The following is an 11,708-nucleotide window of genomic DNA, read 5'->3' on the forward strand; positions in this document are numbered from 1 at the left end:
AGCAGGAAACAAATTGAATAACTGAATTTATGCATTGCCTGAGTCATTAATCTATAGAGCCATACTGTGATCTCTATTAACTGAAAAATCATTTAGATTAACAGAAAAAAAAAAACTCTTCTTTTTTCTTTGACTTCCATTCATGGTTAATTTCAGTTACTGGCCTTGTGTATGTCTGCACATGCAAGAGTATTAGAACTGGTCTCCAAAAAGGAAAACAGATTACAAACCAATGCTTGCATGCAATGTGGATGAAGACTAGGCTGGTCAGGGGGTTGCTTTATTTTAATCAAGGGTTCACCTAGTGCAACTAAGGAGTCCTTGCCTCCCAGCAAGTGTAAACGAGGCAATCAGAAGAAAGCTAGCTCTGTTCGAGTTCTTGTCTGGGATGGTGGCAGATTCTTTAAACGAATGTGAAAGGGACATTGACAGCTTTGCAGAAAACCGAGAGTTTTAAGCAGTTAAGGAGAGGATGAATGTACAAAGATCAAACAGATCAATACCATTTAATCCACATTTGTGTCTTAAAGCAGTAGCTTACCTGAAGAGCTTGTGTAATTTTACAGGATAGAAAGACAAAGGCTAAGGAACTAGGTAATATGAGACTATCTTATTCAAAAACAGCCTTGAAAAAAAAAGTGTTGAAGGACTTTTCCTCCCTTTAAATAATGTCGATGGTGACCACTTCTGAGACACTGCATGCCTTGCTGACCTTTCCTTTGGGAGATTTAAGGGGACATAAAAGGAGTTGATGTGCTAAATCTCTTGGACTATGAAATATACTCAGACGTGGTCACAGTTTCAGTATGTAACTGTTCAAAAAATCATTTGCTGGAAGCAGATACAGCCAAGAGCAGCTAGAATTTATGTATTCCAGAACTGCAGTGGCTCCAGCTGCTGCAGATGTTTGAGGACCTTTGTGAGTTTCATTCCCTGTCAGCTGTGGCAGCCTGGCCAGATAACACTGCTGAGGATGCATGTGTGGCTTTACTCCTGTGTCATCCAGTGATAACACAACCTGATCCCACAAGTATGGATAATTTCCAGTAATCATTGTTTCTATGTTTCCATGGTTACTGGAAAAAGAAAAACTTCTATTTTTGCTTCATGACAATACACAAAAATGGAACATTTTCCAAAATCTTTGCAAGGTTAAAATTTAATTGTGAGCAGACAGTATAGCCATTTTCCCTTCACATGTGCCATCTCTTTACTCTCTTGCCACACTTTCCATCGCTTCTGACCTGCACAGATTCCACCAGCTCTGCAGCAAAGCTGTTCCTCTGAAATAATCCCTAATGGGGCAGAGATCAAACTCTCTCCAATGGGGTCCTGGAGAGACTTCAGGCATTGTTCATTCAAAAAGTAGAAAAGAATAAAGAAAAGAAAAAAGAATATTGTTTCCAAGTTCTAAAGAGTTTGTTATTTATATAAAAGCAGCTAGAGCAGATGCAGCAAAAGTCAACAGTAACCTTCTGCCCCATTTTCACAGCAAGTCTGCCTAGGAGGACCAATACAATTATTTGTTGAACCTTTCAACTACACATAGGATTATTGTGTAGTATTTAATGAAACCTCCATGAAAATGTGTGATGTTACACCTTATAGGGTGAGGTATTTTTTTCAGTTCTCAAGGCCAGGCAATTCCTATATCACTAACTAGAGCACAGTGATGGGTTTTTAGCAAGCAAGCAATCTGTGCTAATAGGTTCTTGAAATCAATGCAGTGCCATACAAAGGTACAAGCTCAGGTGAGCTATATGGTTATTTTGGTTCACTGCACCTGAACATTTAGCCCTGTTCATCTACAGTGTTACTAAGACACCTAGTAGTACTGGTTTGATTGAAGTCCAAAAGCATCTAGTTCATTTGGGTGTATTTTAGTGCCTTGCAAAAGGCACATGAAGGAATAAATGCAGATAGCCCAAATGTCCCTCCTGGTTTTTTGATTACTCCAATTTTACATAAAAAATTTCCACCATCTACCAGGCAGTTCACAAGTCTTTTCATAGACACCTCTCTGCTCTGTCTTCTGTCATCTGCTGGAAAAATGTACTTCACTCAAAATACCCACTCCTTGTATTGCTCTTTCTACTGTGTGTCTTAGACAAATAAGACTATAAATATTGGAAAAGGAACTGCTTGGAGAATTTGGAATAAAAAAGACATGCAAATGTAGAATTGAAAATTAAAATGCTAAGACATGAAATCACTTCCCTGAGTTCCCAGAAGTCAGGTATCACACTGTTTATTTTGGGGGGACTTTGGCCTTGCTAGTTTGTTGCTATCAAGCGTTTTATTTACTTCATAAGATTCACAAACACACAGACACGGCACAAAACATCTCAGGAACACGATCAAACATATTTCAGCCTGGATTATATTCCATCTGGAGAAATGTAGTTTTTGAAATCAGAAAGCAGTTTTGCTAGCATCAGACACCCATTGTCTCCTGCCATGAAAATGCCTGCAGGGTGACCATAATGAGAAGTGGAACTACCTCGCTTCTTGCTCTATTGCCTTCCAGGGTTTGCAGATCTCAGCCTGGGTTCAGACGTTGTGAGCCTGGAAAACAGACTTCAGCAGTGGTTCAAATCACAGCAAGTAACATGCAAAGAAGTTACAAAGCTGTTCTTTTATCCTCCCAAATGATAACATCCTATTGTTTCTTTGCAAGCGATATTTTGCAAAAGGGGAAGAAGCTAAATTCCTTTTCATTGTAAATGCAAGAACTGCCAGTGTTTATGTGATGGCAACTTCAGCATTTATACCAGGTTGTATTTTTCCTTCACCTGTATCAAGTGTCACAGATTTTCCTTCATTTTTCCTTCACCTGTATCAAGTGTCACAGAGAAGCAATGCTAGATGTTCAAAGACAAGCATTGAAAAATATCCTAACATGTCTCTGTCATACATGCTTTGAGTGCATTAATTTTTGCTTGAATGATGAAATAGGAAGACGTGTAAAACAACAGCCTGCTTGTAATAGGATTCTGCACATAGCACCCTGATACATAGTTGTGTTGTTAAAGGGCCCTGCTAGTGCCAGTGTGATAAATGCTATTTTTTTGGGACAAGATGAGGGGAAACATCAGCCCACTGAGAGCACGTGTGAGCAGCAGAAGGCTATGAGTAGCTGTGCTGTGTCTCAGCCCACATGCAGGCTGGGGTGTTTTGCCAGTGAAAGTCAGTCGGTGCACACAGAGGGAATGGTGGGACCAATGCTGTGCTCCCTCCACATGCCATGCCACAGGTGCAGTGGGCACGGAGAATCCTGGGCTGGGGCTGCTGGGCTGTTTGCTGCCGAAAGCACGTGGGAAGTCACTGCTAACAGACCTGCTGCTGCTGTAAACTGAAGTTGATCGGGGTAATCTCATTTCTAAACAGTCTCCACAGATGGCAGAAGAAAGCCAGGGCTCCCTGCAAGCAAGAGGGTCTGGTCACAGAGCAGTGAGACGCCTCATCCAGCAGCAAGTACCTCTGTTCTGCTCTGGTGATGGGGCAAGGAGTGGAGCAAGGCCTCAGCCTTCATCTTCCATCCCATGACTTCATGAGGCACAGATAGAAAAATTTCCTTTGCCTATACACGTCATCTGTGAAACCTCTGTCTCATGCTGGTGTCAGGGTACTACAGCATGGATGAGATGCAGTGTCCCCCAGCATGGGGCCCTAAGGGCTGCAGGAGCAGGATGCTGGCATGGATCCTCTGCTCCCAGCCTGTCCAGGGTTGGCTATTTTGATCTGGAGACAAGGAATAACCTTTGGCTCTTGTAAAAAACAATGTGCCAGAAGGTAAGTGTGCAAAAGCACAATGGTGGGCTGGAGGTGCAGGGTGCTGAGATGTGCCCAGGTGTTTAAGCAGGGCTGAGCTGCAGGGGTAAATGGTGGTTTCTTGGTCCCATAAGGGTTGCTGGGTAACAGGAACAGACATAAGGAAGGTGGCCAGGGACACCCACTGCTCTTCAGCTTATCTTTCCCACTCCTCACTGCCCTTTCTGTTGAACAAAATGTGGAGATGCAGGGGTACTTGCAAGATGCTGCTTGCTTAAGAGCTCGACTTGATGATCTTACCCGTCTTTTCCAACCAATAAGATTTCATGACTTGATGAGTCTAAGCATTAGCTGAAGCCACAGCTGTGCAGGCAGGTGAGTCCCACCAGAGGATTGCCACAAGAGCCCTGCTGTGGCATTGAGGTTGTGCCAAGGGGCAATGGAGGCCAGGTGCCACTGGGAGAGTCTGGGAATGGGGCGGGAGCCCTCAGGGAGCCCAGGCAGGGCAGCCCTCCCTGAGTGGCACCCACTGGGGTCAACCACAGCAGTGGCCTGTTGCAGGGCACAGCTGCAGCAACCAGTGGACTATACATCCAGTTTAGATACCGGCAATGCAGCAGATAAACTGCATTACTAGAAGCTCAGCAAATGTTAATAAACACCAATAAATGACCTTCTAACCCCAAAACTTCCTGGTCATCCTCACTGACACATGTTCACATGGCCGCAGTGTGGACTACACACATTTCATGTCCCCAGGACCAGCTCCTTGTCCAGCCCACCCCAGTCCCTCTGTGTGGCAGGATGGCCACCTGCTATTTCAGCCTACCCCAGAACTACACTGTCCACCAGCCTGCTCAGGGTGTGCTCCCTATGGAGCTGTTTTCCAAAGGACAGGAGCACGGGCATCTTCTGGGCCTGCAAAGTGTCCCCTCTCTGCCTAGGCCACTGCTGTGTCTCCTGCTTTCCTTTATCCAGTTACCAGGAGTCAGCTTAACAGTATTACAGGCTCCCCTGATGTGGCTTTCTGACCCTGGGCTTTGGCTAGCTTCATCCCTCTTGTTTTGGGAATCAGTGGCGTGTTGCTGCAAAGACAGGCTTCCCCTGTGAAAGCACACAGCTAGTGCATGTGGATTTTGCAGAAAAACCTTTTATTTTGTGAATCCACTAGCAGTTGCTCCTGGGCCAGTCTCAGAAATATCTCTGTGAAGGTTTACCCCATTTGAGATGTCACCTTCACTTTCTTGCGGAGCCGTGCTGCTGTGCTCCACAGAGGAATGCTCCTTTGTGGCTTCTATGATGATGGGCACCCTTCCCTCAATGGTGGATGTGGTACAAGGAAGGTCAGAGGTGCCTACCAGCTCGTACCTGAATGCCATTATTTTATTTTCCAGGAGAGTGCTGGTGACAGGCAGGGGTTTTGGCAGAACCAGTGCATTGGTAAATTTCATATCCTCAAAAGGAACCACATTTGTCTGGGACTCCAATCTTGCCACTTCGCTTTGGTCTTCCAAGTAGCGTTGCTCTCCCCTGCTGCTGAAGCCGCTGTACCGGACGATGCAGTGCACAGCAAAAACCACCTTTCTAACATGCCTGGGTGTCCTGTTTGCAATATCTGTTACAAAGACAATGGTTTCTCCTGGGCAAAATATGTTTTTTTCCAGGGAAATCTGAAGAATCACAGAGCCACGACTGAAGCAGCAGAAATAAACTACATCCTTCCGAGCTTCCACCACCAGTGAGGCCTGCATGGAGAGGGTGAGCAGAAAGACAAAGCATGGTGAGTCCATGTTGCTGGATACTGGCCAATTCCCAAACACCACATGGGCAAACTTGGTAATGTTTGACCAAGACCTGGACTTCAAAGCAAGAGAATAACCTCCCTTTCCCTTCATCCTGGAGCTCAATCTCTTGCTACATGTCACTCTTGAAATTTTACAATGTATCTTGCATGCTAGAAAAGAAATATCTTCATGCAAGCCCTAGGACAAAGATGGCAGAAGATACTGAAGCATCATTTGAATGCTGAAAGCAGGAAGCTAAGAGCTAGAAGTTCATGGAGAGGCACATGGACACACATTAGTAAGCAGTTACAGCCCTGGATCAGAACAGGGTAGGTCTGTGTGTGTGCAACTCAGATAGTTTTTGCTCCTTACCTTGTCTTTCACATGTCTTCTGCAGTCACCAGCAGTTCCTTGCAACAGTAAACGTCTCTCTTCTTGGGCTAAGACAGTTTGGTGGCTGCAGCAAGTCCCTTTAACAGAGTAGGAGATGCTGCCAATTTTGCTGATGAATGTGGAGGGAATACTTGGAGGAAGGCTGAAGTGGAAGTCAAAGGTGTGGACCCCAGAATCTACGCAGCCATCTGAAAAGCAAACAACACACTGCTATCAGTCTTTCAAACATTTATGATGTTGGTACCTTACAGACACCTTGCTTTTTCTCCCAGAATCCAAGGTGTCCTTACCATGGTCCTTACCATACATTAGTTTGTTTATTGCACCCAAGTGCCAGGTCAGCTGCTGGAAATAAGGACTCCTAAGCATCAGCAGAGTTGAGAACTGCTGATCTGCCTCATTTTAACACAAGGTCAGAATACCTGCAGCTCATCACAAACTGTTTAGGATTTTGATGTGTCAAAATGGAGTGACTCAGATTTTAACTTTGCAAATAAGTACTAATAGGCTTTTAGAGAGTAAAGGTGTACATTAACTCTCACTCCTCTTTTATCATTGTGCATATGATCTGAAACTTCTGTTTCATCTGTGTGAAAGACCCTACAGGCAATAAAAATAGTGTTTGCCACCTTCTCTGCATGGCTGTGAGACAGGAAACTTGTGATCCATTCTTTCTAATATTTGTGCTTCTGTGCTACTTCCTCTTAATCAAATTCACTTTTGTGTGGGTAAGATCCCACTGACTGTAATGAAAGGCTGTCCCACCTATGCACAGATAAGTTTGGCCCATTCTGGATAGATAAGACCAGCTCATGACTTTCTTCATTCAAGACCTGTTTCTTTCAAACACATGTATCTGCTGGCAGTTTTATCATCCATACTTAAGCTTTCCTTCTTCCTAGTGGATTGTGGCAAAACTTCATTTTGAATAACAATCTTAGAGGTTGTGAGACTGCTAGAACTTTGTCCTGCTGACTTTTTTTAAATTATTTTTTATTTTGCAGATTAATGCAATGATGCCTTGAGTTTTAATAATCTAAACTGGATATTTGTGTTGGCAGAAGAGTGGGAAATTGTTTTCTCACAGCATGGGAGATTTACCAGATGGCATAACAGCATTTTCAATCAGAGTTGTAACTCTGAAGACAAAAAAAAAAAAACGTCTAAAACAATCTGAAAGGGAGAAAACTAAAATTCATCAGCTTCTTAGGTAACTACAAAACAAGAAAGACATGTTCTGTGTACTGACAGTTTGTGGAGACCTGATATTCCCAGGCTCTTATTTCACATGATGTTGTCTTTAAGTCCTTTTGGCAATGTTCTTGTTTTGGTAGAAGGAAGAGCTTAGAACCCTGAGCAGATCTGCCATTTAATTTTGAAAGAAATCAATGTTGCCTTCCTGGGATGAATTGCAGTTGGGTCATTCTGGTGTGGGTGGTCTGTTTTGCAGCCCCAGCACAATGTGGGGATATACTGAGAGTTCAAATTTCTCAACTGCAGGTATGGCCTGAGAGCCTGGCTTTGTGTGCAGGGCTGAAGTAGGTGCTGTGGTACAAAAAGGCTTGCAGACACTTACCTAATTCTGTGTACAGCTGTAATCCCCCTTTCTCTGGCTTGTTTTGCATCACTTCTAAAGACACTTCTTTGAACTGTGCCAGTTTTAGCTTGCTAAAACTGTGCTTAAACTTCTTATTTGTACAGAAACACCTGCCCTCTATGTGGGCTCCAAAAACCATAGTCCCCTGAAACCAGGCAACAGAATGAATTACACAGTAGACAGTTTCCCAACAGCTGCAGAGGTGGGAGGGTGCTACCAAGAGTTTGCTCCCTGGATGTCCCTGGGCTTACCACGCACTTTGTTTTCAGCAGAAGCTGAGAACTTCAGTCACTCTGGAAAGTCTAAGTCAATTTCATATGATTTACTGTGTTACCTAATTCAAAAAGTGCTCCAGCTTGTATTTCCCAGCAATGGAGATGATGGTTGCAGCTGTGAGGAAAGTGCAGAGGCTGCTGGTAGGACTGACTTGAGGGATGACCTTCCTCTGAAGGACACAAGGGATGTCCTGGGGTGTGACTGAGGATGCAGAGCAGTCCTGGAAGAGTTTAAAACTGCCTGTAGCATTGTGAGCTCTTGTCTCTGGTTTGCTCTGACTGGTGGGTTTCTGCTGGTGATGGGATGGCTATCCTTGGTAGCACTGACATTCTTTTTCTATGCTGGGTCTAATTATCCTGGAGCTGCTACCAGTCATATTTGATGACTGCCATGAGTCAATTCCTCCAACAGTCTTTATCTCACTGAGTTTCTTATGCAGTGGCAGGGATTACCAGGGTTAAAAAGAAATATATCAGCAGGTGTATATACACTTCTTGCAGAGACATCAGATGTGACCCAAGTAGGGCATGTGGTAACATCAAATACTGGATAGTAGCATATTAGCAGCTGAGTGTCAAAAGTTGACACAGGCAGCAATCTGTTCAAACATACATCCCTCGTATGCCAACAGCAGCGGGGGGCACAGAGTATTCAGGGTAAGAAAGGTCAGGTTCTTATGTTCTTTCATGTTTCAAAATGGCTTTCTTGGACTTGTTAGGATACTTATACAGAGATGCAATCAATGCTGAAGAAGGAGGAAAAAGACTGAGTTACAGTAGTAAAAATCTGTTATTAAACTGTACTGCATTGACAAGTCTTGATGGAGGTGGGTGCTCAGCTCTTTTGAAAACACAAAGATACATGTAGGTGGCAGGATACAGATTCAAGTGTGTCTTTTAAGCAATTCCAATTTGAACTTCAGCTGAAAAAAATCCAGAACTGAGTTGCTTCACAAGTGCTTGTTCTTATAATGGAAAAAAAATATTTTTCCAACACTCAATCTTCCTCCCTCTTTTTTGTCAGGGCTGTGACATCTGGTAGCCTACAGGAAGGAGCAGCATGCTGCAGTACATGCATGTGTAATGACCTCTGGGTGAGGCAGAGCCTTCAAGCCTCTAGACGTAAGAGAAAATAAAGCCTGACCAGTGTAGGTTGTACCTCAAAGGCCATTTTACTTACATGGGCACAGTCTCACTTTAATACTAAACCAATCTAGGACAGTGACCACTTACGATATGTAAACTAAATTTTCAGGATTCCCAGCAGAGCCTGTGAAAGAGAAGCTGATAAAGGGGACTGCAGCTCCCAGGAGGTTTTTGTTTGCCTTGAGCATCCCCTGAAACAATTCACTGTCTTAGGTGGTCATCACATCCCACTGACTTTACTCCTTTTAATCAATGGGTACATTTTAAATTTAGCCCTGCATTTATACATATGCATGCTGGAGTGCATCATATCTGAAGGGAAAGTGCAAAGATAGAGCCAGTCTCTTTTCATTGACATGACAAGAAGCAACAGGCAAGAACTGAAATTCAGGAGGTTCCCTCTGGAAACCTGTTGCCCAGAGAGGTTGTGGAGTCTCCTTCCTTTGAGAAATTGAAAAGCCATTGGTATATGGACCTGGGAAACTGGCTGTATGTAGCCCTGCTTGAGCAGGGAGGTTGGACTAGATGGTCTCCAGAGTTCCTTTCCAACCTCAACCTTTCTGTGATTCTGTACTTCAGTGAAAAAATCACACTTCTGCAGGTGTTTCTAGTTTATGTCTCACATTTTTCTTGTCTCTCAGTAAAGATACAGCAGTAACCTAAAAATGCCTTTATTATAGTTGCAAATATAATGAAGCTTGTATACCCAATGGACACTTGCTGATACGTAAGTAAACACATAAGTATTTTAGATGACCAAAGAATGCTTCGGTGATGTGCTTGTGACTAGATGTTTCCTACCTGCTGCTAGACAGGTTGTGGTAGATTTCTGTGCAACAAATGGTCACTTCACAGAAACAACCACCAGCTTGTGGGGGGCTGCTCACATGCTCAAATACTGCTTTCTGTACAACACTACTGACCATCGCCATGGTTGCCGTATGATGCAGGGAAATGGAGTGTGCCATGGGAGAGAAGCAGCACGCGGACATTGGGAAAAGGAAAACTTCCTCCCACTGGACAAGGTCTGACTCCACGTTGCGTAGCACACACTCAGATGCTGATCAGTTGACCAGTGCCTTGTTTTACCTTCTATATGGAAAATCTTAGATGTGTAGATGTAGACAGCCTTGTTGGTGTAAGCTGTAGTCTTCTCATAGTCCAGGTCAGGATTATCCTCCTCAAGCCACCTCAAGTAGCCTCTTCCCTCGAGCTCCACCTTCACAACAGGCTCCTTCAGAGAACTCCTGAGGTTCAGAACCAGTTGCCCATCTATGCTAGAACCAGCTAAATGCACTTCAGTCTTGGGCAGCACCAGTTTAATTGCTCCCACTATTGACATGAGGGAAGAGCAGGAGCTGCTGGTGTCAGAAACTTCCATTGCAAGGTCATCTTCTCAACCCCAAGCCATGACTCCAGGGTTTGTGAAGTCACAACACAGGTGACAGGTGTGGAGTTCCCCACAGGGAAGTTCTGCTCTTGAAGAGCTTTGCTCTTCAAGCTGTGCCAGATGGGATAGGAAACATTTGTCTGATTATTAGAAGCACCTAACTAACTGGAAAGCATTCAACTACATATTCAGGATCACTATCGGTGTCACAGCAGGTAAATCACAATTCAAGACACTTGGTAAATGTTGATAAACCTAGACATTTCTGTGTGTCCTTCCATGACTAATCCCCCAAAATCCTAAGGAAGGCCACATACATGTATGCATGGCTAAGTGCATCCCCCTGTGCTGAGGTGCTGGTTCCCCAACTCATGGCTGTCCTTGCGGTGACATGGGCACTTTCTGTGCACCCTACCCTCTAATGCACCCACTGGTGACAACACACACTACAAGCCCCCCACACCCCACCAAAGCCTGTGACTGCTCCCACCATCCAGCACAGGCAGGCTGCTGGCAGCACCAGCCCTGACTTTGGTGCCTGCTGTTTCTCTTATGCCACTCCCAGGTCACAATTTCTAAAACTTCCTAGAGATTTCTTTCCAGGCTAACTCTTCCTGCTGTCATAAATCTCCTGGTAATTGCCTATCTGCTGTTCAATTCAGATGGTAGTTGTCTCAAGTAAACTTCACCATTCCCACTTTCCTCATGGTGTTACCAACTTTGGGCAATCACTTTTCCAGGATGCAGTTTCGTGTATTGTGCCTGCACCTGCTGTGTACACTCACCTCACAGCCACTTCAGCCATTGTTATCTGGGTAAGTTACCAAGAGGGAGCTGTGCAAATCCCTCCCACAGCAAACTTCTATCAGTAATAGTAGATGTGGCTGATATTGCTAGAATAAACAGTGGCCAGAAGACCACAGCAAGTACCAGTGAGATGAGAGGACAGCAAGGCAAGTGAGCTGACACCACACGAACTCTCTGGGCAGTGAGGTCCAGTAGGTCTGGCCGAAGCAATTCCAGCTAGCTGGAGTTGCTGCAACTGAACCATAATGTTAAGCGGAAAGACATACTCCTTCTGGGGAAAAAACAAACAAAACCAAGCAAACAAAACCAAGCAAACAAAAAAAGCCCAAACCAAACAAAAAAACCCCACAACCCAAAACCCTGTAAGGCTGATCTGAGACAGACCTCAAATGCTGTTGGACACTTGGACCAAATGGTTGTGCCATGCCCTGGCCCACTTAGACTTGGGAGAGGAAGAAAAAGGATGCAACATAGGAGATCAGAAGGACCCCTGCAGCCAATGGCTGCAGCAAGGATCACGTCTGCAGCTGATGCCAGCAGACATC

General features: G+C 44.4%; 1 protein-coding gene across 1 annotated transcript; it reads right to left on the reverse strand.

The window, feature by feature from the left end:
• Positions 1-4,922: 4,922 nt before the first annotated feature.
• Positions 4,923-10,308, reverse strand: ARRDC5 (arrestin domain containing 5). Its single transcript, XM_010006300.1, has 3 exons — positions 10,056-10,308; positions 5,928-6,136; positions 4,923-5,516 (listed from the first exon to the last, which is right to left on the reverse strand). Exons 1-3 carry the CDS (start codon positions 10,306-10,308, stop codon positions 4,923-4,925), a joined length of 1,056 nt encoding a protein of 351 aa, XP_010004602.1.
• Between the last annotated feature and the right edge of the window lie 1,400 nt (positions 10,309-11,708).

The sequence above is a fragment of the Chaetura pelagica genome, unplaced genomic scaffold (assembly GCF_000747805.2).
Source record: "Chaetura pelagica isolate M959 unplaced genomic scaffold, ChaPel_1.0 scaffold108, whole genome shotgun sequence".
In the NCBI taxonomy this organism is placed as follows: Eukaryota; Metazoa; Chordata; class Aves; order Apodiformes; family Apodidae; genus Chaetura; species Chaetura pelagica.

Coding starts and splice junctions, on each gene's coding strand:
- ARRDC5 (XM_010006300.1), bottom strand. CDS start 10,308: ATGTCAATAGTGGGAGCAATTAAACTGGTGCTGCCCAAGACTGAAGTG. Junction 6,137..10,055: donor TAAGATTTTCCATATAGAAG/GTAAAACAAGGC, acceptor TTTGCTTTTCAG/ATGGCTGCGTAGATTCTGGG. Junction 5,517..5,927: donor GAAGACATGTGAAAGACAAG/GTAAGGAGCAAA, acceptor CTCTCCATGCAG/GCCTCACTGGTGGTGGAAGC.